At 37.2% G+C, this 27,224-nt stretch overlaps 1 protein-coding gene across 6 annotated transcripts in view; it reads right to left on the minus strand.

Moving 5' to 3' along the window:
* CCDC171 (coiled-coil domain containing 171) overlaps positions 1-27,224 on the minus strand; it is a 341,520-nt gene that overhangs the window by 163,273 nt on the left and 151,023 nt on the right. For 5 of the 6 annotated variants that reach the window (XM_027549190.1, XM_027549194.1, XM_027549192.1 and 2 more), the window contains 3 exons: positions 15,881-16,107; positions 15,208-15,390; positions 11,093-11,278 (listed from right to left, as the gene is read on the minus strand). In XM_027549190.1, the coding sequence (XP_027404991.1) occupies positions 11,093-11,278; positions 15,208-15,390; positions 15,881-16,107 (596 nt within the window). The remainder of the gene's footprint in view (positions 1-11,092; positions 11,279-15,207; positions 15,391-15,880; positions 16,108-27,224) is intronic. The other variant, XM_027549191.1, reaches the window with a different exon arrangement.

Genomic DNA, 27,224 nt, shown 5'->3' on the forward strand with positions numbered 1-27,224 from the left:
CTCTGTTCGTTTCCAAGGCAAACTATTCAATATCACAGTAATCCAAGTCTATGCCCCAACCAGTAACACTGAAGAAGCTGAAGTTGAACAGTTCTATGAAGACCTACAAGACCATTTATGTTACGCTCTAGTAAAATCAAATCTAATCTAGAGCGATACTGGTACGTGGCTACCAGGCTATAGCAGGAAGAGTGTTTTTTTAAAAATGGGAATTGAATGCAACAGAGTACAACAGAAATTTGGGGGATAAAAATTTCTATTGTCTTGACTCTGATGGTACTTACATATATGTATACATTTGTCAAAATACACTGAACCATACATATTTTTCCCTCAACTAACTTTTAATCCACTAGTACCTTTTCCCCAATGTTCAAATCATTTGCGGAGTTTTTAATTTCAGTGACTACCTTTTCATTTCTTGCCTTATATATACCCATGTCTTACTTCTTAAAGCATTTAAAAAACACTTAAACATCTCTCAATACTTTAAGTATTCCAACCTCAGATGTAAGTATTACAACCTCAGATGTAAATTTTCTCATTTGATATACAACTCATTTCTTTACATGTTTGTAATGTTGAATTTTCCATAAAAGTTTTTTGTGTGTTCTATGAGTTATAGAAGTATCCTTGCTGAATATTTTGTTTTCTTCTAAAACATCACACTGCTTCTATAAGACTTGGACCATTCTAAAGATAATTCCTCAGTTGAATAGCCCTTGGACATAAAAGTAGGATATACTAAGACTCTACACCCAGCCTGGGGTTCTAGTTTCTTTGTGACTTCTCTGCTACTCCACATCCAGAAATGAAGTGTGAGTCTCTCAGTCATGTCCAGCTCTTTGTAACTCCGTGGACTGTAGCCTGTCAGGCTCCTCTGACCATGGGATTTTCCCAAGCAAGAATACTGGAGCAGGTTGCCATTCCCTTCTACAGGGGATCTTCCTAACCCAGGGATTGAACCTGGGTCTCCTGCACTGCAAGCAAATTCTTCACCATCTGAGCTACCAGAGAAGTCATATCCTGAGTAAAAATCAAATCCCCTGTAGCTAGTAGGAAGGGGCTTTCTAGGCTGCATTTTCCTAGAAGGGCAGCCTTTCCAGACCCTATGGTTCTCATGAGTAGCTCATTTTAAGTCCACAGGACTTGAAGCCTAGACTTCCCTAACACTATGACTATCAACTTCAGTCTCCAGTTAGGTTTGCACATCCCAATGAGCCATTTAGACTTCACCTCCTCTTACCATTTGCTTTTGGATATCTTCTTTATTTCCAGTACATGAACATTTTTCTCACTTTGTTTTAAGCTTGGCTATACACCCCATTGAGTTAGACAAACACACTGAAACCATACTCACAGAAAACTAGTCAATCTAATCACACTAGGTCCACAGCCTTGTCTAACTCAATGAAACTAAGCCATGCCCGTGGGGCAACCCAAGATGGGCAGGTCATGGTGGAGAGATCTGACAGAATGTCGTCCACTGGAGAAAGGAATGGCAAACCACTTCAGTATTCTTGCCTTGAGAACCCCATGAACAGTATGAAAAGGCAAAATGATAGGATACTGAAAGAGAAACTCTCCAGGACAGTAGGTGCCCAATATGCTACTGGAGATCAGTGGAGAAATAACTCCAGAAAGAATGAAGGGATGGAACCAAAGCAAAAACAATACCCAGCTGTGGATGTGACTGGTGATAGAAGCAAGGTCCGATGCTATAAAGAGCAATATTGCATAGGAACCTGGAATGTCAGGTCCATGAATCAAGGCAAATTGGAAGTGGTCAAACAAGAGATGGCAAGAGTGAATGTCGACATTCTAGGAATCAGCGAACTCAAATGGACTGGAATTGGTGAATTTAACTCAGATGACCATTATATCTACTACTGAGGGCAGGAATCCCTCAGAAGAAATGGAGTGGCCATCATGGTCAACAAAAGAATCCGAAATGTGGTATTTGGATGCAATCTCAAAAACGACAGAATGATCTCTGTTCGTTTCCAAGGCAAACCATTCAATATCACAGTAATCCAAGTCTCTGCCCCTACCAGTAACACTGAACAAGCTGAAGTTGAATGGTTCTATGAAGACCTACAAGACCTTTTAGAACTAACACCCAAAACAGATGTCCTTTTCATTATAGGGGACTGGAATGCAAAAGCAGGAAGTCAAGAAACACCTGGAATAACAGGCAAATTTGGTCTTGGAATACGGAATGAAGCAGGGAAAAGACTAATAGAGTTTTGCCAAGAAAATGCACTGGTCATAGCAAACACCCTCTTCCAACAACACAAGAGAAGACTCTACACATGGACATCACCAGATGATCAACACCGAAATCAGACTGATTATATTCTTTGCAGCCAAAGATGGAGAAGCTCTATACAGTCAGCAAAAACAAGACCAGGAGCTGACTGTGGCTCAGACCATTAACTCCTTATTGCCAAATTCAGACTTAAATTGAAGAAAGTGGGGAAAACCACTAGACCATTCAGGTATGACCTAAATCAAATCCCTTATGATTATCCAGTGGAAGTGAGAAATAGATTTAAGGGCCTAGATCTGATAGATGGAGTGCCTGATGAACTATGGAATGAGGTTCATGACATTGTACAGGAGACAGGGATCAAGACCATCCCCATGGAAAAGAAATGCAAAAAAGCAAAATGGCTGTCTGGGGAGGCCTTCCAAATAGCTGTGAAAAGAAGAGAAGTGAAAAGCAAAGGAGAAAAGGAAAGATATAAACATCTGAATGCAGAGTTCCAAAGAATAGCAAGAAGAGATAAGAAAGCCTTCTTCAGCAATCAATGCAAAGAAATAGAGGAAAACAACAGAATAGGAAAGACTAAGGATCTCTTCAAGAAAATCAGAGATACCAAAGGAACATTCCATGCAAAGATGGGCTCGATAAAGGACACAAATGGTATGGACCTAACAGAAGCAGAAGATATTAAGAAGAGATGGCAAGAATACACAGAAGAACTGTACAAAAAAGATCTTCACAACCCAGATAATCACGATGGTGATCACAGACCTAGAGCCAGACATCCTGGAATGTGAAGTCAAGTGGGCCTTAGAAAACATCACTACAAACAAAGCTAGTGGAGGTGATGGAATTCCAGTTGAGTTATTCCAAATCCTGAAAGATGATGCTGTGAAAGTGCTGCACTCGATATGCCAGCAAATTTGGAAAACTCAGCAGTGGCCACAGGACTGGAAAAGGTCAGTTTTCATTCCAATCCCAAAAAAAGGCAATGCCAAAGAATGCTCAAACGACTGCACAATTGCACTCATCTCACATGCTAGTAAAGTAATGCTCAAAATTCTCCAAGCCAGGCTTCAGCAATATGTGAACCATGAACTTCCTGATGTTAAAGCTGATTTTAGAAAAGGTAGAGGAACCAGAGATCAAATTGCCCACATCCGCTGGATCATGGAAAAAGCAAGAGAGTTCCAGAAAAACATCTATTTCTGCTTTATTGACTATGCCAAAGCCTTTGACTGTGTGGATCACAATAACCTGTGGAAAATTCTGAAAGAGATGGGAATACCAGACCACCTGATCTGCCTCTTGAGAAGTTTGTATGCAGGTCAGGAAGCAACAGTTAGAACTGGACATGGAACAACAGACTGGTTCCAAACAGGAAAAGGAATTCGTCAAGGCTGTATATTGTCACCCTGCTTATTTAACTTCTATGCAGAGTACATCATGAGAAACGGTGGACTGGAAGAAACACAAGCTGGAATCAAGATTGCCGGGAGAAATATCAATCACCTCAGATACGCAGATGACACCACCCTTATGGCAGAAAGTGAAGAGGAACTCAAAAGCCTCTTGATGAGAGTGAAAGTGGAGAGTGAAAAAGTTGGCTTAAAGCTCAACATTCAGAAAACTAAGATCATGGCATCTGGTCCCATCACTTCATGGCAAATAGATGGGGAAACACAGGAAACAGTATCAGACTTTATTTTTCTGGGCTCCAAAATCACTGCAGATGGTGACTGCAGCCATGAAATTTAAAGACGCTTACTCCTTGGAAGGAAAGTTATGACCAACCTAGATAGCATATTCAAAAGCAGAGACATTACTTTGCCAACAAAGGTCTGTCTAGTCAAGGCTATGGTTTTTCCTGTGGTCATGTATAGATGTGAGAGTTGGACTGTGAAGAAGGCTGAGCGCCAAAGAATTGATGCTTTTGAACTGTGGTATTGGAGAAGACTCTTGAGAGTCCCTTGGACTGCAAGGAGATCCAACTAGTCCATTCTGAAGGAGATCAGCCCTGGGATTTCTTTGGAAGGAATGATGCTAAAGCTGAAACTCCAATACTTTGGCCACCTCATGTGAAGAGTTGACTCATTGGAATAGACTCTGATGCTGGGAGGGATTGGGGGCAAGAGGAGAAGGGGACGACAGAGAATGAGATGGCTGGATGGCATCACTGACTCGATGGATGTGAGTCTGAGTGAACTCCGGGAGTTGGTGATGGACAGGGAGGCCTGGCGTGCTGTGATTCATGGGGTTGCAAAGAGTTGGACACGACTGAGCGACTGATCTGATCTGATACAACCCATCCGCTGGATCATAGAAAAAGCAAGAGAATTCCAGAAACACATCTATTTCTGCTTTATTAACTATGTCAAAGCTTTTGACTCTGTGGATCACAATAAACTTGGAAAATTCTGAAAGAGATGGGAATACCAGACCACTGGACCTGCCTCTTAAGAAACCTATATACAGGTCAGGAAGCAACAGTTAGAACTGGACATGGAACAACAGACTGGTTCCAAATAGGAAAAGGAGTACGTCAAGGCTGTATATTGTCACCCTGCTTATTTAACTTATATGCAGACTACATCACTAGAAACACTGGACTGGAAGAAGCACAAGCTGGAATCAAGATTGCCAGGAGAAATATCAATAACCTCAGATATGCAGATGACACCACCCTTATGGCAGAAAGTGAAGAGGATCTAAAAAGCCTCTTGATGAAAGTGAAAGGAGAGTGAAAAAGTTGGCTTAAAGCTCAACATTCAGAAAACAAAGATCATGGCATCTGGTCCCATCACTTCATGGGAAATGGATGGGGAAACAGTGGAAACGTTGTCAGACTTTATTTTTTTGGGCTCCAAAATTACTGCAGATGGTGATTGTAGCCATGAAAGTAAAAGACGCTTACTCCTTGGAAGAAAAGTTATGACCAACCTAGACAGCATATTCAAAAGCAGAGACATTACTTTGCCAACAAAGGTCTGTCTAGTCAAGGCTATGGTTTTTCCTGTGGTCATGTATGGATGTGAGAGTTGGACTGTGAAGAAAGCTGAGCGCCAAAGAATTGATGCTTTTGAAATGTGGTGTTGGAGAAGACTCTTGAGAGTCCCTTGGACTGCAAGTAGGTCCCACCAGTCCATTCTGAAGAAGATCAGCCCTGGGATTTCTTTGGAGGGAATGATGCTGAATCTTAAACTCCAGTACTTTGGCCACCTCATGCAAAGTGTTGACTCATTGGAAAAGACTCTGATGCTGGGAGTGACTGGGGACAGGAGGAGAAGGGGACGACAGAGGATGAAATGGCTGGATGGCATCAACGACTCGGTGGACATGAGTTTGAATAAACTCCGGGAGTTGGTGATGGACAGGGAGGCCTGGAGTGCTGCCATTCATGGGGTCGCAAAGAGTCGGACACAACTGAATGACTGAACTGACTGACTGACTGATACACTCCATAATTGATTTGTTATATTCTATCCAAAAGTTTCTACTCCACATGTTTGGAGTAAGAAACCTTTCATGATAGCGAAACCCTGATACCAAAAAGTGAAAACGACAGTATGAGAGAGAAAAATTACAGGGTGATCATGATTACAGTACAAAGACTGTAAAGTCCTAGGATAAAAATCTTAATCTGAGTGAGGCAAAGTAATTAAAAAAAAAAATCATCTCAACCAACTTGCATTTACTTCAAGAATGCAAGGCTGGTTTAACATTAGAATACTTAATGTAAGTCAGGGGTCAGCACACTTAAGGGCTTCCCTGGTGGCTCAGAGGTTAAAGTGTCTGCCTACAATGCGGGAGACCCAGGTTTGATCCCTGGGTCTGGAAGATACCCTGGAGAAGGAAATGGTAACCCACTCCAGTATTCTTGTCTGGAGAATCCCATGGATGGAGAAGCCTGGTAGGCCACAGTCCAGGGGGTCGCAAAGAGTCTGACATGACTGAGCGACTTTCTTTCACTTTCACTTTGTATGCCACATATAATCTGTCATTTATTCTTCTTTGATTTTAATCTTTCATTGTTTATGAAACTTTAAACAGGTAAAAGCGATTCACAGCTCAGAAACTATACAAACACAGGTAGAGGCAAGAGTCTGCCAATTCCTGATATATTTCAACTTGCTAAGAGAGTAACAGAAAAAAATCACGACTATTGCAGACTTCCCTGGTGGCTCAGTCGGTTAAGAATCCACCTGCAGTGTAGGTGACCAAGGTTCGATCCCTGGGTCAGGAAGACCCCCCTCAGAGAAGGAAATGGCAACCCACTCCAGTATTATTGCCTGGGAAATCTGAGGGTCAGAGTTACCTGGCAGAGCACAGACCATGGGGTCACAAGAGTCAGACACAACTTAGTGATTAAACCCACCAACCAACACTGCAATCCGTAGATGCATAAAATATATTCATAATATCCAATATCCATTCATGATTTTTAAAATTATGCATAATCTAGGAAGGTAACTCCTTTAACCTGATAAGGATTATCAACTTAGAGCAATTCATAGCAACCTATACCAAACTTACTTCTTAATGAAGAAATTTAAGAAAAAATTCTTAAAATTGTCTTTACTTCTCCTCAACATTGTATCCCAGCCATTGCAGTAAGGAAGAGAAAATAAAGGATTAAGGCTTGGAACAGAGAAATAAAACTGGTACTAGAGAACAAATAATATGATGATCTACATAGAAAATCCTTTCTGGAAAGTACAGATAACGTATTGGGGCTTCCCTGGTGGCTCAGATGGTAAAGCATCTGCCTGGAATGCAGGAGACCCAGGTTTGATCCCTGGGTTGGGAAGTTCCCCTGGAGAAGGAAATGGCAACCCACTCCACTATTCTTGCCTGGAGACTCCCATGGACAGAGGAGCCTGGCAGGCTACAGTTCGTGGGATCGCAAGAGTCGGACAGAACTTGCTAACTTTCTTTACTTTCTTTTCAGCACTAGTTTTGGAATTTACCTGCAGGGTAAGCCGAGCACCCACTCACAATGCTAACTCTGACTTCTGCCCTCTGGGTTTTGTGGGAGTTTGATATTTGTCCTTGGAGATTTTCATTACTCTTTAGTACACCACTATAATAAAGTGTTTTACCCAAAATCTAGCTGTATCATGAAGGAAGGCCATTCTGAGCACCAAGCCCAAAGTATGATTTATAAAAACTTTAATCATTTTTCTTTCTATAATAAATAAAATGGCAAAATGTAAACAGTGGTGTTATTAGATGGTAAGTTACGAGTAACTTGTTTTCTGTATTTTCCGTATCTTCTATTCATGATCTTATTTTGTTTTTATAAAGCAGCAGCAGCAATAGTTTATTTTTTTTACTTTTATTTTTTAATATAAATTTATTTATTTTAATTGGAAGCTAATCACTTTACAATATTGTATTGGTTTTGCCATACATCAACATGAATCCATCATGGGTGTACATGTGTTCCCCATCCTGAACCCCCCCTCCCACCTTCCTCCTCATCCCCTCCCTCTGGGTCATCCCAGCGCACCAGCCCCGAGCACCCTGTATCATGCATCGAACCTGGACTGGCAATTCATTTCACATATGATAATATACATGTTTCAATGCCATTCTCCCAAATCATCCCACCCTCGCCCTCTCCCAGAGTTCAAAAGACTGTTCTATGCACCTGTGTTTCTTTTGCTGTCTCGCACACAGGATTATCATTACTATCTTTCTAAATTCCATATATATGCGTTAGTATACTGTATTGGTGTTTTTCTTTCTGGCTTACTTCACTCTGTATAATAGGCCCCAGTTTCATCCACCTCATTAGAACTGATTCAAATGTATTCTTTTTAATGGCTGAGTGATACTCCATTGTGTATATGTACCACAGCTTTCTTATCCATTCATCTGCTGATGGACATCTAGGTTGCTTCCATGCCCTGGCTATTATAAACAGTGCTACGATGAACATTGGGGTACACGTGTCTCTTTCAATTCTGGTTTCCTCGGTGTGTATGCCCAGCAATGGGATTGCTGGGTCATATGGCAGTTCTATTTCAAGTTTTTTAAGGAATCTCCACACTATTCTCCATAGTGGCTGTACTAATTTGCATTCTCACCAACAGTGTAAGAGGGTTCCCTTTTCTCCACACCCTTTCCAGCATTTATTGCTTGTAGACTTTTGGATAGCAGCCATTCTGACTGGCATGAAATGGTACCTCATTGTGGTTCTGATTTGCATTTCTCTGATAATGAGTGATGTTGAGCATCTTTTCATGTGTTTGTCAGCAATCTATATGTCTTCTTTGGAGAAATGTCTGTTTAGTTCTTTGGCCCATTTATTGATTGGGTCATTTATTTTTCTGGAATTGAGCTGCAGGAGTTGCTTGTATATTTTTGAGATTAATTCTTTGTCAGTTGCTTCGTTTGCTATTATTTTCTCCCATTCTGAAGGCTGTCTTTTCACCTCGCTTATAGTTTCCTTTATTTTTTTAAAGAACTTTTATATACAGGAAACACAAAAAAAACCTATTTAAGTGTTATTGGAAAAAAAAACCTATTTAAGTGTTATTGGAAAACACAAATGAATATTTATCAAGCATAAACTTACTTTTTAAACAGTATCTTAATTCTCATAAAAATCCCGTAACTTTAGTATCATTATCCATAATTTTGCAGAAGAGGAAACTAAGGCTCAGAAAGCCTAAATTATTTGCCAAAGTGACAGTACTGGGATTTAAAATTGAAAATACTTGTTCTAAGGCCAGTGCTTTTTCCAATGAACCATGCTGCGGCCCACAAGAGAACATTTTCACATACCACCTGCTAGTTCTAATTAAGAGATGGTAATTAAACAATTCTCCACTCCTGACAATAATATTTAAGCTACTGGTATTTTAAAGAAATTAATATCAACAGCTTTTTATCTGCTGGAAGATACTATACCTTATATAATTTATATATATTTATACCTGATATAATTTATAATATATAAAAATATAAATTATAGCTTATAATTATACAATTATAAGCTATTGCAAAAAGAAAAGATTCCAATATGAGTTAAATGGTTTTTCAAAGCATGGCTAATTACTTTATCTATTAATGGGATATGGAGCATAAAAATGTTGTTCAGTGGCCAATATACTTATAAAAACATTCAACTTGACAAGTAATCAAAGAAATATAATTCTAGTAACAATGATACATTGATAAAATTGACCAAAAAAAAATGCTTCAACAGTATCAGTAACAGCCAGCTTGAGTAAAAAGTGAAATTTTCATGCATTTTAGGAGAGAATGTTAAAATTTTCTGTAGGCCAGTTGATAATATTTATAATTTAAAATATATGTCATTTTGTGTGTGTGTGTGTGTGTGTGTGTGTGTGTTAGTCACTCAGTCATGTCCAATTCTTTGTGATCCCATGGACTGTAGCCCACCAGGCTCCTATGTCCATGGAATTCTTCAAGCAAGAATCCTGGAGTGGGTTGCCATTTCCTTCTCCAATATGTCATTGTAGACCCAGTAATTCTTTACCTAGGAATGAATGCCAAGGAAATAATCACAATATGTGTAAGAAGATTTAGCTGCAGGGTTGCTTATCTTAGAATTACTTATAATGGCAAAAAAAGAAAAAAATAATAAAGAAAAGGGAGCTGAAATAAACCTAGATCTTAAGAAATTAGGTTAATGATTTTTAATAATTTTTTTTTTTTAAACTACCAGTTTCAATATTTATAGGCCAGGAGACCCTGAGCAAGTCCATTGAACTCTTTCAATTTCTTCAAAAAGATGGTAACAATAAGAGTACCAGTTTCACAGGAGGTAGTTTAAGAATGAAACAAAACAATCTTGAGACCACAATATAGAGACCACAGTACAGAGCCTCGTGTAAGTATGCTGCCTATCGGTAATACACTCAATGTAAGGAAGATGGATGTAAAATCTGAATCCCTAGGTCTATAACTTACTAATGATTGTGCAAATTATGTGTCTCCTTGTATCTGAGTTTTCATATCTACAAAATGAGAACAATCCCATCAAGGACTGTGAGTTCTCAACAAATTTTGCCTATTTTATTATTAGCATTCATATTAGTAGTTAACTATTAGAATAAAAATATATTATTTTTATAATTAATTATACACCCACTCTGCATTGCTTACTGTTTTTAGGGATGATACATAATACCTACTGTGTAGGCTGTGTTACATTATGTTGGTTTTCCTGGAGTTAGTTGTTCTATTCCAGTGTGTATAATCTCACTAGAGAAAATTTCACAAATAATATAATCATAAACTATAATTCTATTACAATTTACAGGTAACATTTCCAAGAGATATAACAGCTCTAAATCCATTAATGAAGCCTTCCAAGTGACAATTATTTTATTATAACTTCTTTTTTCCCTTCTAAACACCTTTCCCACCAACAAATGACAAGGAGAACAATTCTTTCTAAATCTCCTCCAACACACCCTTAATATAAGATTCAGAGAGACTCAAAACCTTTCAAATCCAAAAGACACATTGATTTTCAATGTTTGGAGGGCATAAAACAAGAAAAAGAACTAAAGAAAGGAGGAAATAAGGACGATAAATTAAAGAATAAAATTGTTACTGGAAAAATCTCTACTTGGTTCCCAACGAACAAAGTCTACTTCTACATTTTCAATACATGTGTATACAAGTTTGGAATTAAAGTCCTGGAGCCACGACTTGTTTCATCCTTGTAAACTCACATAGAATAAAATTTTGTATCTTGGGATCACTTCCCTATTCAAGAAATATACATGATTCCCTGAGAGACTCACATGTGCAGGAAGGAAGGGACTTCTGCAAGGGGTGTTTTCCTACCTTCACAGCTTCTCCAAGAGTTTGGTTTTTGTCAGCTTCCTCACTGGAATGTAATTCAAGTCTATAATTCAACTCCTGTAGTTGCTGTGCCTGCTCATTCAGTAGCATTTGAGCCTGCTGTTCCCGAAGTAACGCATTATTCAGCTCTTCACATGCACTTTCAAACTTCTCATGGGTGATCAATTTCTGAAAAAAAGAAAAAACACTTAATCATAAGCTAACTGCAATATTGTTTATTTAATATTCAGCATTCTGTTTCCTAACATAAGAAGAATACAAACATCTATAAATGTCTGACACATGACAAAAGTATAATTCATTTTTCTTAATTTCCTAAACCAAGATAAAAACCATCACTCAGGGTTTGACAGTACAACAGCTATACTGCCAAAGTTACCGTTTTTAGTCCAACAAAATCTCCATAAGGACTGACGCTGAAGCTGAAGCCCCGATACTTCGGCCACCTAATGCGAACAGCCAGCTCACTGGAAAAGACCCTGATGCTGGGGAAGACTGAGGGCAGGAGGAGAAGCGGGCAACAGAGGATGAGATGGTTGGATGGCATCACCAAACTCTGGGAGATAGTGAAGGACAGGGAAGCCTGGGGTGCTGCAGTCTATGGGGTCACAGAGAGTCAGATATGACTTAGCAACTGAACGACAACAAGCGTTTCAAGTTCTAAGTAAATCCATAACGCTCGGTTTAAATCTGGATACAAGAGCACTTTTTATAAATATACTGATTGTGAAAATTAAAGCTTTTAACAAGTTCCTGTGCTTTTAAAAGATTACCTAAAAGTCTGTGTTCAGTTTATGCTACCATTCAGGTTTCCCTGGTTAAACTACCCTCTCTTGGGAAGAGCCTTTACCACACCATACCTCTCTGACTCCCACCACTACTCACACTATCACACCATCTTCTTGTATTTTCTTCAACACCGTTATCATTATCTAAATTCATCTCATATAGTTATTCACTTTTTTATTGCCTGTCCACACCCTTTCACCAACCACACTTTTAAGGACCTGAGCTCCAAGGGGCATAGACCTCCTTCAGCTTGCCCACCCACCACACAAAGGAGAGTCTGGGATTCAGTAGGTATCTGTTGAATAAAAGAATATGAATTCATTATAAACACCAGCCAATAAAAATCTGCACTGTAATATACAATACAGCGTTTACAATATGATGACTGCCCTGGAATCACTGACAGGTCTAGACAGAGGTCATTCCTTAAGGGGTATGGAATCGAGGGCAGGACATACTTGTATTATCTCCTGTGAACAACATGTAAACAAATGAAAACTAGTTACAACAAATGCCAAGAGACATCTTGATCCTGAAGTACAAAGAACAGAAATGTTTCACAAATGATGGGTAACCTGAGAAATATGTAGAAAACTGAAAGAAACCCATGCAGGTCTCTTAATCACACTAAGTGTATATACGTCTATTTAAGACTGACAACTTCCATTGTTCAGTTGAAAAGAATTTGAAGTGTCAACTTTTTAACATCCCTCTATTCCCTAAGGCCACAGCACTTCTCCGGGTCTTGTGAAAAAATAGTTTTCTACTTCTACCTTTACTTGTCACACTGCTTTAAATTATTGCTCCTTGCCATCAGAACATTCTGCTCTTTACAATCCACTTGGCCTCTATAAATGACAGTCTTCATCATTTTGCAAGACTTCTTCCCACTTCTCCAAAATGCCTCCTTTACCTAAAAACTTAGCTAACTTTAGCCCCTCTCTTGTCCACGTATCCCTCCCAGAGATTGGCTCAATTCGGTTCACTCTTCTGTGAACAAATAGGGTCAAACAAGTATAGCAATGCCGAATAAGAAAGAGATAGTGTGTGAAAGCAGTTGTATGGAGCTGCTGCTGCTGCTAAGTCACTTCAGTCGTGTCCGACTCTGTGTGACGCCACAGACGGCAGCCCACCAGGCTCCCCCGTCCCTGGGATTCTCCAGGCAAGAACACTGGAGTGGGCCGCCATTTCCTTCTCCAATGCATGAAAGTGAAAAGTGAAAATGAAATCGCCCAGTCATGTCCAACTCTTAGTGACCCCATGGACTGCAGCCCACCAGGCTCCTCTGTCCATGGGATTTTCCAGGCAGGAGTACTAGAGTGGGGTGCCATTGCCTTCTCCATGTGTGGAGCTAAGAATATCTAAAAAAGAAAAAGATAATGGGAGTTAGCTTTCAAAGAACAAGTGTCAGTAGATGAACATGGTATTTCAAAACAATACAAGTACTGAAACACTTTCAGCAGGTACGATGTATCCCTTTATGTTTCAACTTTAGACTAAGTTGAAGAAACTACTCTGTTTGCCTCCTACACACTTTGACTAAATTAAATGAAAGATGATGGTTTGAGGCACACTCTCCAATTTTTTAAGAGGAAAATAATATTTTGCCATTTACACTGTTTAGTATAATAATCCTTTATTAATATAGTTAGATATGAACATTAACCACTATAGTGAAGTGGTTAAAAGTTTGAGTTTTAGAGTCAGAATTATGAGCTTCAAATCCCATAATTTCCACATACTGTGTGACTTAGAGCAAGTTACTTAGCTGTTCTGTATCCTACATCCTTTACCTGTTCAAAAAAAAAAAAGGATAAAAGTACTATTGAACTATTATTGACATGAGAGGACTAAATGTATCAGTTAGGGTCAGCACCTGATGCATGATAGTCAATATGATCATAAAATGTTAGAAATCATCACAATGTTAAACTACATAATTGTATGCCAAATATAAAAAATTTCATATCTCATTCCTTCAATTATTACTTCAATTAATCCTATTTTTATTTCTACACTTCAGTGAAAGTAATTCACACTAAACATTTCTTGGTGCACATGCTTTGCATTTTCTGCAAACAAGTTACTCAACTAAAGTTTATTTGCTCTAGCAGTTAACCATATCATTTCCTATGTTTCAGTCACAGTCATGTTTTAACAGGGCTATGAGCTCTGCTGACAATCAGTACTCCTTTAAGCATCTGATGTAACTTTTTTTTCCTCAGTTTTCTTTACTGAGATGATTTTAATGATTCTGTGCTTTTTATTTAATTAACATATAACATTGCTTAAGTTTAGGATGTGTGACATAATGATTTTAAACACTTCTAAACTGCAAAACAATTACCACTGCAGCATTAGCTACTCTATCAAGTCACATAATTATTACTTCATTTTGTGATGAGAACATTTAAGTTCTAATCTCTTAGCAAGTTTGAAGTGTATTGTTGCTGCTGCTACTGCTAAGTTACTTCAGTCGTGTCCGACTCTGTGCGACCCCATAGATGGCAGCCCACCAGGCTCCCCCGTCCCTGGGATTCTCCAGACAAGAACACTGGAGCGGGTTGCCATTTCCTTCTCCAATGCATGAAAGGGAAAAGTGAAAGTGAAGTCACTTAGTCGTGTCCGACTCTTAGCGACCCCATGGACTGCAGCCTACCAGGCTCCTCCGTCCACGGGATTTTCCAGGCAAGAGTACTGGAGTGGGGTGCCATTGCCTTCTCCGGAAGTGTATTGTTAGGGCATTTTTTTTAAATTTTATTTTATTTTTAAACTTTACAATATTGTATTGGTTCTGCCATATATCGAAATGAATCCGCCACAGGTATATATGTGTTCCCCATCCTGAACCCTCCTCCCTCCTCCCTCCCCATACCATCCCTCTGGGTCGTCCCAGTGCACCAGCCCCAAGCATCCAGTATCGTGCATCGAACCTGGACTGGTGACTCGTTTCATATATGATATTATACATATTTCAATGCCATTCTCCCAAATCATCCCACCCTCTCCCTCTCCCACAGAGTTCAAAAGACTGTTCTATACATCAGTGTCTCTTTTGCTGTCTCGTATACAGGGTTCTTGTTACTATCTTTCTAAATTCCATATATATGTTAGGGCATTTTAGAAGGGAAGTTTTCTAAAGAAATTCTATTGAGGGGACTAATTTATCTGAAAAATATAAAAAATTAATAAAAACAAACATGCATTTGCTCTCTGACATTTTATATACATATTATATGTATACAAAACATATTTAATGTCAGAGAAGCACTTACCGAAGCAACGGTTTTAAAATCAGATATACTTACAGACTGCTTAAATTCATTTAATTGCATTTGGAGACCCTGGGTTTTGTCAAGCTCCTTCTTCATTTCATTCAGATTCCGTTTCAGTTCTGTGACCTCTAAGCGCAGTGAGCGACGCTCCACTTCTGCTGCATGCAGCCTTTGTGTGAATCCAAATATTTGCTTCTGTAATGATGCTGTGCTTTTCTGTTGTCAAACAAGAGCAATTTTACAAGAAGGCACTACAGATTTTCTAAGAAGTCCACAGCAATGCCCATTTTACCAAGTTAAATGTAACCTGGAATACACAGATAACAATATCAGCTCTTACTAAAACTTGTTTAAGTGAAAGCTTTATTTTTTATGTGACCAATAACGTGCCTTACATGAAATGAACAACTGAAGGAAAGAAATAATCTAGATGGCTAGAAAATGTAATAATCAATTAATTCCTACACAATTCTGTTGCAGCATACTTAGAGAGAACAGTATATTCAGAACTCATGCCAGAACTTTTGTAGTTTGATATTACTGACACTTATTTGGAGGTGCTTTCATTTATCATATTAAATGATTACATGAAATCTAAAAGAATTTGCATATACTTGTGTGAAACTAATTTAGGCTACAAATAAACTTGATTTTGAATTAAATTTACAAGTTCTAAAATCCCTATTTAATGAAATTGCATACATACCAAAATGGGCACATGGCCTTGCAGACCATATTTCAGGGCCAATGTGTTTACTTTATGAAGTCCACGGGCCAGCCTCTGAACCAGGGAGTCTTTTTCTACATATGTAATGCTCCTGTTGTTGTGCAAAGGCATAGTGTCCATTGCCAGACTAATTTTATCCATGAGTTTTGCGAAAGAATTCTTGGCTGCCCCTATAAGTAAATGCCCACAAATTCTGGAATTTGGATCTTCAAAAGAAAAAGAAAAAAGGCACAGAAAAACGGGACTTGTCGCATGTTCATTTCACAATACTGCCAACCACAACATAATGAAAATGTTTTCTCAATTATATAATTGCTATTAACCAATAGCAATCCATTCAAGAAGCTCTGATACTAATTTTCACTAAGTAGGAAACAGCTCACCTACTAAATAATGTATCTAAAGAAAATCTGCATGTATTTACAGTATTCATTCATACTAAGCACTATGACACTAAAAAGTCATCATCAATCTTTTGTTCTAAAACCTAACAAATTCATTTTCTATTTATAGCTGCTGAAGCTTATTACCTTAATGTCACACTATTTGTATTATCAGAAAAGAAAATATAATTTGCCTTATTCCAAGGCAATTAAAATTTTACAACTACCATTACTCATTTTCCCAGAGGATTTTGGCAATCATTCCTCTCATATAATGGACTTAAGGTCCCAGCATATCCAACATGACCTGCTAGCTGCTGGATTCATCAGGTCTGTAATTAATAATTGTGTTTAACGCTGATAAATAAAATTGTCAGTGTTCTTTCTACTAATTGGTATTCCAGATAATGGTTAATAGGTTTACTTATGCCTTAATAAAAGTCGTGTAATTTAGTTTTCCCTCTGCTAGGCAGGTCTTCATCTGTCATTACTTGTCTTACGATACTATCCATGTGAAATGGCAAACATGAAGAGACTGTTTAAATGAAGCAGTATACCACTCTACATTTCAAGCTCCTCTGCTGTTGGGAGTTCATTTAAATCTTGTCTACACATCAGAAGAGCAAAAAGAGCATTTGGCTAGTTTTCTCCAAGAGAAAAGTGTTCCCTAATTCTAAGAACACACATGGCTGGGCACTGGAGAGTAATGCTGACTGAGAAGCTGGCCCATCAGTGGTTTTCTATGTCAGAAACTGTCATCTCACAGAAGCCCTATGTTCAAAAATCTGAGCCTGTTTTCTTTCTTTATTCCTCAGTTTATGAAAAGAAAGATTAATTTTTAAATTTATGCCTCAGTTAGAATCAGAGAACGACATTGCTTAGAAGTTACATGTAAACTAGAAATTGTTAACTGGATAAAAGTATACAAGTCTTATAAAACATCTACATGGATAAAACATCCTCCATGTAGAACTGATTTCTTTCAGCTGTTGATGCTTTGGCTTCTAAGAACATAAGGAAGAGTAAGTCTAAAATATGTCCTCTGTCATAAGTATGTTCTCTGAGAAGCCCATGGACAGAAGGCACACAAAATACAATTACAATACTCAGTTCTTTTCAAAACATATTCCTTAAATAAATCATGAATAAAAAAACTTAGTAGGTTTATGTAGAATAAACACATAATGTAGAACACTGTAAAGAGTTACAAAACTACAGGATGTATTTACCAGGTTAAATAACTGAATAAACAGTAAAATTTATTTATTATAACATTAAATATAACATATCAATTCCGATGTCTATATATGTACTCCCTATTTCTCCAGCAAGCTTGCAACTCCTTCATTATTTTCATCTAGTAGACTTTTTTTGTCTTCACAGTGCCAGTCTAGCATATTTAGGTTTTTTTTTTTTTTAATTTTATTTTTTTTAATTTTATTTTATTTTTAAACTTTACATAATTGTATTAGTTTGCCAAATATCAAAATGAATCCACCACAGGTATACATGTGCTCCCCATCCTGAACCCTCCTCCCTCCTCCCTCCCCATACCATCCCTCTGGGTCGTCCCAGTGCACCAGCCCCAAGCATCCAGTATTGTGCATCAAACCTGGACTGGCATCTCATTTCATACATGATATTTTACATGTTTCAATGCCATTCTCCCAAATCTTCCCACCCTCTCCCTCTCCCACAGAGTCCACAAGACTGTTCTATACATCAGTGTCTCTTTTGCTGTCTCGTACACAGGGTTATTGTTACCATCTTTCTAAATTCCATATATATGCGTTAGTATACTGTATTGGTGTTTTTCCTTCTGGCTTACTTCACTCTGTATAATAGGCTCCAGTTTCATCCACCTCATTAGAACTGATTCAAATGTATTCGTTTTAATGGCTGAGTAATACTCCATTGTGTATATGTACCACTGCTTTCTTATCCATTCATCTGCTGATGGGCATCTAGGTTGCTTCCATGTCCTGGCTATTATAAACAGTGCTGCGATGAACATTGGGGTACACGTGTCTCTTTCCCTTCTGGTTTCCTCAGTGTGTATGCCCAGCAGTGGGATTGCTGGATCATAAGGCAGTTCTATTTCCAGTTTTTTAAGGAATCTCCACACTGTTCTCCATAGTGGCTGTACTAGTTTGCATTCCCACCAACAGTGTAAGAGGGTTCCCTTTTCTCCACACCCTCTCCAGCATTTATTACTTGTAGACTTTTGGATCGCAGCCATTCTGACTGGTGTGAAATGGTACCTCATAGTGGTTTTGATTTGCATTTCTCTGATAATGAGTGATGTTGAGCATCTTTTCATGTGTTTGTTAGACATCTGTATGTCTTCTTTGGAGAAATGTCTATTTAGTTCTTTGGCCCATTTTTTGATTGGGTCATTCCCACTTTCACCATTACTATTCAACATAGTTTTGGAAGTTTTGGCCACAGCAATCAGAGCAGAAAAAGAAATAAAAGGAATCCAAATTGGAAAAGAAGAAGTAAAACTCTATTTGCAGATGACATGATCCTCTACATAGAAAACCCTAAAGACTCCACCAGAAAATTACTAGAACTAATCAATGACTATAGTAAAGTTGCAGGATATAAAATCAACACACAGAAATCCCTTGCATTCCTATACACTAATAATGAGAAAACAGAAAGAGAAATTAAGGAAACAATTCCATTCACCATTGCAACGGAAAGAATAAATACCTAGGAATATATCTACCTAAAGAAACTAAAGACCTATATATAGAAAACTATAAAACACTGGTGAAAGAAATCAAAGAGGACACTAATAGATGGAGATATATACCATGTTCATGGATTGGAAGAATCAATATAGTGAAAATGAGTATACTACCCAAAGCAATTTATAGATTCAATGCAATCCCTATCAAGCTACCAACAGTATTCTTCACAGAGCTAGAACAAATAATTTCACAATTTGTATGGAAATACAAAAAACCTCGAATAGCCAAAGCGATCTTGAGGAAGAAGAATGGAACTGGAGGAATCAACCTACCTGACTTCAGGCTCTACTACAAAGCCACAGTTATCAAGACAGTATGGTACTGGCACAAAGACAGAAATATAGATCAATGGAACAAAATAGAAAGCCCAGAGATAAATCCACGCACATATGGACACCTTATCTTTGACAAAGGAGGCAAGAATATACAATGGATTAAAGACAATCTCTTTAACAAGTGGTGCTGGGAAAGCTGGTCAACCACTTGTAAAAGAATGAAACTAGAACACTTTCTAACACCATACACAAAAATAAACTCAAAATGGATTAAAGATCTAAACGTAAGACCAGAAACTATAAAACTCCTAGAGGAGAACATAGGCAAAACACTCTCTGACATACATCACAGCAGGATCCTCTATGACCCACCTCCGAGAATATTGGTAATAAAAGCAAAAATAAACAAATGGGACCTAATTAATCTTAAAAGCTTCTGCACATCAAAGGAAACTATTAGCAAGGTGAAAAGACAGCCTTCAGAATGGGAGAAAATAATAGCAAATGAAGCAACCGACAAACAACTAATCTCAAAAATATACAAGCAACTCCTACAGCTCAACTCCAGAAAAATATTTAGGTATTTTTAACAGGTTTGTTGGATTAAGTTATATTTCTTTTTGCTTCTATAGTAGCTGCAACAATGTTGAATACGAGAATGCATTCAATGATCCCAAGAGAAGTTCATTAACATTAGCTTTTATAGTACGTCAAAAGTTATTCTAAATAAAGGAGATAAAGGCTCATTGTTATAAGAAATTTTTAGGAATACAAAGGTAATAAACCCTTTACCCTTTAGAAGAAAAATCAACTATAATTAAATTTTAATGAATGGTAGGGGTTTTTTTCCTATATCACAGCAATGTGTTGTGTAGACACTAACCACTCTGAGAGGTGAAATGAAGTGGCAAAATAATTTCACAAGGCATTCTTTTGAATTTTTAAGAAGTGGGAAAGAGGCATACACTCCAAGTTTCTGACTGCTACTTTCGATGAATTACAGAAAGCATATTATTTTATAAATAATTTATGCTTTGATGAATAAGAAGTGTTTTTACAATTTACTTTACATCATACAGAATATAATTAATTCAATATTAAACAAATGAAGAAACAAAAAAAATCCTCCAGTGACATAGTTGTAGAATTATTTGTGTAATGATATAGAAATAAGAGGGAAAATAAAGTCACTGAAATTCCTCAGGTCTAAACCTGTCTGGACTGTTTAAAATGTTTGACTTGTTACATTTAACAAATTCTTGTTTATGCTAAATACATTTGTTCATCACTTTCCCCTAACAGTATAAGTCTTTCAAGAAAGAAGAGGACTCTATGTTCTGCGATTACCTTTTCCAACAGAAGGGGCAATATTGTACGACTAAGGTCAATATCCTCAAAAATCCATAGAGAATTGTTTCGACCACTAGTCTCAATGCTAATATGCGTGATATACAAGGAGTTCTTATAATTATATTTGAAACAAACACACACTCCCATATATGAACATAATGAGTTAATTTGTAAAAGAATATAAATGGGTATAGAATAAATGAAAAGATATGCAACCTAATAATCAAATTATAAATAAGGAATAACATAGAGCTTTCTTTCCTCTTTCAAATTGATAAAGATGAAAAAGACTGTCAAAACTGTGTGTGCCAAAGATATAATGTGAAAATCAGAATTCTAAGTGCTGTTCATGGAAGTGTAATGCAAAGAAACTTTTATGAAAGGAAGACAGACTATAATTTCCAAATGTAAAACATGCAAGCTCATTTCTTAGGACTTAGCCAAGGAAATAATTGCACAAGTATAAAATGCTTTTATGTACAAATATGTTAATCACAGCACAGTTTATTACAATATTACTTAAAATAGTAAAAAAAAAAATATGAAAAAAGTCAATCTCCATCAATAGGGAATTCTCAGAGTAAATTATATACATATAAACAATAGAATAAGCGAAAAGTAAAAGTGTTAGTTGCTGAGTCATATTCAACTCTTTGTGACCCCCATGGACTGTAGCCCACCAGATTCCTCTGTTCATGGAATTCTCCAGGCAAGAATAATGGAGTAGTACGTGATCAGATATAATTAATGAAGTACACTTATCTTACTGACATAGAAAGACATTTATTATCCAGTGAGTGGAAAAAAAATTATGAGATATGATTTCCTCATATACAGCTGCAGGTGTTGGTGTGTATATATGTTTACACACATGTCTGGAAGATTTGTAGAAATCATTCAAGTGTTAAGAATGATAGGGATAGCCTTTTGGGTGATTTTTATTTCTTCTGTGCAAGTTTCTATACTGTGTCAAGTTTTTATATCAGGCACAAACACTTTTACAGAAATCACACAAATATTTTAAGAAGCACTGCACACTGGGACTTCCCCGTGGCCCAGTGGTTAAGACTCCACACTTCCACTGCATGGGGTACAGGCATGGCCCCTGGTTAAAGAACTAAGAGCCCACATGCCACAGGGTGCAACCAAAATAAATAAAGCTTAAAAAAAAAAAGCACTGTATAACTGCCTTCCTCATTCATTCATTAAACAGTTAGTGATAGACCAACTCATATGTATGAGGATACTGTGCTAAGCAATGTGGAGATGGGATCTATAACACTGATTAAAAATCAGTAGCTCTTGTTTCTATCAGTACTATTTATAAATAATACCATAGATATAAATGACCAATAACAGGAGTACTCAAAAACATACCTTGACTTAGACAAATGCTATTGAGGGGAATGATTATCAAAAGTGGGGGGTTATTGGTCATTTTGGTCCCATATACCCCTTTGGTAGCCTGATAAAACCTATGGATCCCCTTCTTATAATATTACTTTTAAACATGTTAAGTCAAAGTATATAGAATTACAATGAAAGCAAATTTTATTAAAATGCAGTTATCAAATGATTTTAAGGTTCATGAGATCCAACCTGTCAATTCTTAAGGAAATCAGTCCTGAATATTCATTGGAAGGACTGATGCTGAAGCTGAAACTCCGATATTTTGGCCACCTTATGCAAAGAACTGACTCACTGGAAAAGACCCGGATGCTGGGAATGACTGAAGGTGGGAGGAGAAGGGGACGACAGAGGATGAGGTGGCTGGATGGCATCACCGATGCGATGGACTTGAGTTTGAGTAAACTCCGGGAGTTAGTGATCGACAGGGAAGCCTGGCGTGCTGCAGTACATGGGGTCGCAGAGAGTCAGACACAACTGAGTGACTGAACTGAACTGAATGTATTATATATAAGATAATATATTTAAAATATAGACTAATTAAAATTAATATTTTTAAATAGCATGTGAAAGTTGTTGCTTAGCCATACTAAGAACCTTGACCTATGAGCTGATCTCTATGAAGGCATTAAACATGTCAGGCTCACATCAATTTTTAATATTTAGAAGTGATGAAAATCCTAACCCACAGAATATACTGCTACAAATATAATTAAAGTTCCTATAGTTCACTTTACAAGGCAGAGGTAGGCATTTTTCAAAAAATATTAGAATACACCAAGGCTTTCAAATTCTTAACATATATATAAAATAGATAACCAACAGTGACTAACTGTATAACACAAGGAACTATACTCAGTATTTTGTAATAATCTATAAGGAAAAAAATCTGATAAATAATGTATATACGTATAACTGAATCTATTTGCTATAAATCTGAAACTAATATAACACTGTAAATCAACTATACTTCAATGAAAATTTTTAAGAATCTATTGTGGAAAGTTTTTGTTCAAAATTCAGTGAGTTCATCTTTGGCTAGGTCAATCTATTCAATAAATTTAATCACAAAGTTAAAAAGATTGTGAATCTATGATTCACGTTAGATGCTATGAAGACAGAAGGAACTTAACACTTTTGAAAGAGTTCTGAACTGTTTCCAGGTGCTTACAGGTTGCTCTTTCAAAGAAGTAACAGAATTTTTTACTTAGGGAATCCTGGAGAGCAACACAGAATGAAGAACACAGAAGCTCCACTGGATGGATGAACAACCACTAGGCTTGGTGCCGTCCTGGTATGTGGTCAGCTGCACGGCACCAGTATCCAGCTACACACGGAGACTGATAACAAACCATGTGTGTGAAAGTCTATTACTGAGCACCAAAGGATGAGCGTAAACCATATCTAGAGATAGTTGTAACAACTATATTATAATTTTAAAGTAGCTGTGATTTTAATTAGCAACTAAGTCACCATGCTGTTAATATTATCATGGTCCGTCATCACCATGCATAACTGAAGGAAATGTTGAAGTTCATTAATGGTGGTAAACCAAGATGTAATTATTTTTCATTCACGTCCATCAACACTCCCACTCTGAATTCTATCCATGGACCACTTTGAGAAAGGTTCTGTGAACCCCAGATTAAAGAATATGCATGCAATTCAGGAGACTTGGGCGCAGTCCCTGTGTCAGGAAGACCCCCCAACTGGAGTGGCTACCCACTGCAGTATTCTGGAATTCTGTGGACAGAGGAGGATGGTGGCCTATAGTCCCTGGGGTCGCGAAGAGTAAGACACGACTGAGTGACTGACACACCTTATCTAATAAATATACTACTCAATCATAAATCTGCATCCTTGAGCCTCTACCTTTCCATCAGCTTAAATAGTAAGGAAGCTACATCCCTGGACTTCACTCTAAAAACTATTATAATATGCTCTCAGTTTTCACTGAAGATAAGTAACACTAGCAAGAAAAAAATTTCTGTATCTTCATGAAGCAGCTTTTAGAGATATAAACTGTGATGTTATTCAATATTTCCAATATGATAATCCATGTAATAAATTCCTCTTAGGGTCTAGTAGCAAAAAAAAATAGTTTGCTCTGCATGTTTGGAGATATAACAGAGCATCCTGTATCTGGGGAACAGCAAGCAGCTCGGTTTAGCTCAACTGTAGGTTTATTAATGAGAGTGCAGAGAGGTGAAACCATACAAAAAAATGAGAATCAGAGCGAGAAGGGTTTTGTATACCAAGCTAAAGAGCTGATTCCTAAAGTGAGAAATGAAGACTAATACTGCTGTGGATACAAAGACATGTGCCAAACCAAGCACCGCCAGCACGCAATAACTCATTTAAACCCTTACAACAGCCAATGAGATTACACAATTATTAGTCATTGAAAATAAGTGATGAAAAAAGAACAACAAAAATGGCGCATAGGACGATCTGGTCATATTGAACTATACACAGAATTTGAAAGAAGTACACACAAATATTAATCATACTCTCAGAGAGGGATTACAAGAAGCTATCTTCACTTAAAGTGATATTTTATAAATACCTCTATGCTGCCATAACTTTTTTCTGGAACAAGGTGGGGGTTAAAAATATTTTTAATACACATGTATTATTTTAGAATAGATCTGAGAAGAAATTTTTTCTTTTGTTCTTTTGCAAAAAAATATTAAAAGAACAATTGTGCTGCTTTGTTAGATAGTATCTGGATATTCAATCAAATTTTCTACGGCTCCTAAAAGTTTCCACAAACTATCTGTAAGTTGCAAAAATATGTTAAAGCTTCATATATGTTTCTTAAAATAATTTTGACCTTGTAAATTATTTTAACTAATAAATATACTCTATGGAAGTGTGACCCTGGAATTTTACATGGTCACGAACACTTCCAAAGATAAATTATTCATTCAAAAGTGTTCTTATGCTTGGGGCTCATGCACTGGGATGACCCAGAGGGATGGTACGGGGAGGGAGGTGGGAGGGGGGTTCAGGATGGGGAGCACGTGTACACCCGTGGCAGATTCATGTTGATGTATGGCAAAGCCAATACAATATTGTAAAGTAATTAACCTCCAATTAAAATAAATAAATTTAAATTAAAAAAAAAGTGTTCTTAAAAACAGGCAAATAAATTTTAATCTAAAAAAACAAAATAACTGTTCATCATAAAATCCTTTCAAATTTTCTATATGCTTGAAAATTTTCAAAATGTTTGAAAAATACAAGAAAAGGCAAACATAATCATTTTTAAAGCCACAAAATACACGTCGGGAAGTTAAATGTAGCCTCCTTCAAAGGAGACACGAGTAGCTCAAGAGTTAAAAATGATCCCTGGTCAGACTGTACTTGTTTTGAGATATGAATGACATCAGGTGTTTAACAAAATTCTGTAAATTACTTCTTCTCACAATTTACTGTGTATATAGACCATCTTTTTAGAACGCACGTTCTGGCATGAAATTGCACTTCTAGCATATCACTGTTATGCTGAGGCTGCTGGTCCACAGCCACACTTCGAGTGTGGCTCTTCGACCCTTCAACACGTCTCTTTGTACTCTTTGTTAGGATTCAATAAAGTCTTTAAGTTTTAAAATATAAACCAATAACTACTTGCTAATACAAATATCTTTACTTGCTGTTTTGAACTTCCTAATATGAAACCTCAATGTTGTGCCAAAGACAGCCTAGATTTCCGAGTTTTGAGTGGAAGAGCTGCTATGACCTCTACAAAGTTAACGTAGATATACAACAAAAGAAAGTTGTGAGTAGTGGTAGCAGGGGCATGTATATCTGAGTCATCTATCTTCTAGATAATTAAGATTCACTTATAATTGAAGTGTATAACAAAATGCATGAACATTCTATTCATAATCAGTTACACCTGTATTTATTCAGAGATATTTCAGAGCAAATCAGCACATTTGTTTATATGTTGAGAAATTCGGTCTGAACAAGTTACATAAAAAAGTTGAGCTATCTATAGGGTTCTTCAGTCCATTCCTATCATGATTGATATCCTAGCCCTTCAGTGGAAGTAACATTCTCCCCTGTTTGAGGTAAATGATCTCTTGCAGGCACACCATTTGGATACCTGGAAGAGGCAATTTATCTCAAGTGGGCAAACACTTTAATGAAGGCAAGAAGGTTGCCACCTGTCCAGTATTTACAGAGACAACATGGAAACCGGGGTCTTTGCCCACTGCCTATAAATACATTGTCAAAGTTTAAGAAGGCAGCAGGGCCAACTACCTTTAGCAACCACTTCACTTTCTGAGGAGTGAATTCAAGTCACCATTGTTGAACCTGCAGCTTCACGAAAAGGTATACGATAATATACAGGTTCCATTGAGACATCAGGATACAAAAAAAAAGATAAAATGACATTTATTGGAAAATGACATATACAAGGGACTTGGAAAGATGCATTTACTCTGAATAACTATGAGCTAGGAACTTTCCTTGGCCAAATTTTACAGATACAGATAGTGAGAATGAAAAGGATGAAGTGATTTTCCCAATGACACACATGTAGTAAGCAGTGGAACCCAGATTCAAATTTAGAATTCAGGTTCCTAATCAATATTCTATTATATATCCAACATGTTTAATTTTCTCTCCTATAAATAGTTAATAGTTTAATTCAGAACTCACTCTAAAAAAGATAAGCACCTAACTTTCTAAAAGAGTACTGTACTGATATATTTAAGCTTTGAACAAAGATAAGAGGAGAAGCAACAGCTACTATATAATACATTAGAAGTTACTACTTGGTATTGCCATACAGGTACTAGCTTTCCTAGAGCTAAAAAGAAAAAAAAGTGAAAATGAATGAAATGATGCCATTTGCCACAACATGAATGGAGCTAGAGATTGCCATACTAATTAAGTCAGAAAGTCAAATATATGATATTGCTTATATGTGGAATCTAAAATATGATACAAATGAAATTACTTGCAAAATAGAAACAGACTCACTGACATAGAAAACCAACTTATGGTTAGTAAAGGGGGAGGGGGAGGGATAAACCAGGAGTTTCAGATAAGCAAACATCTGTCATGTCCCATTCTTTGCAACCCCATGGACTATCTGTCCATGGATTCTCCAGGCTAGAATACTGGAGTGGGTAGCTGT

The sequence above is a fragment of the Bos indicus x Bos taurus genome, chromosome 8 (genome assembly GCF_003369695.1).
Source record: "Bos indicus x Bos taurus breed Angus x Brahman F1 hybrid chromosome 8, Bos_hybrid_MaternalHap_v2.0, whole genome shotgun sequence".
In the NCBI taxonomy this organism is placed as follows: domain Eukaryota; kingdom Metazoa; phylum Chordata; class Mammalia; order Artiodactyla; family Bovidae; genus Bos; species Bos indicus x Bos taurus.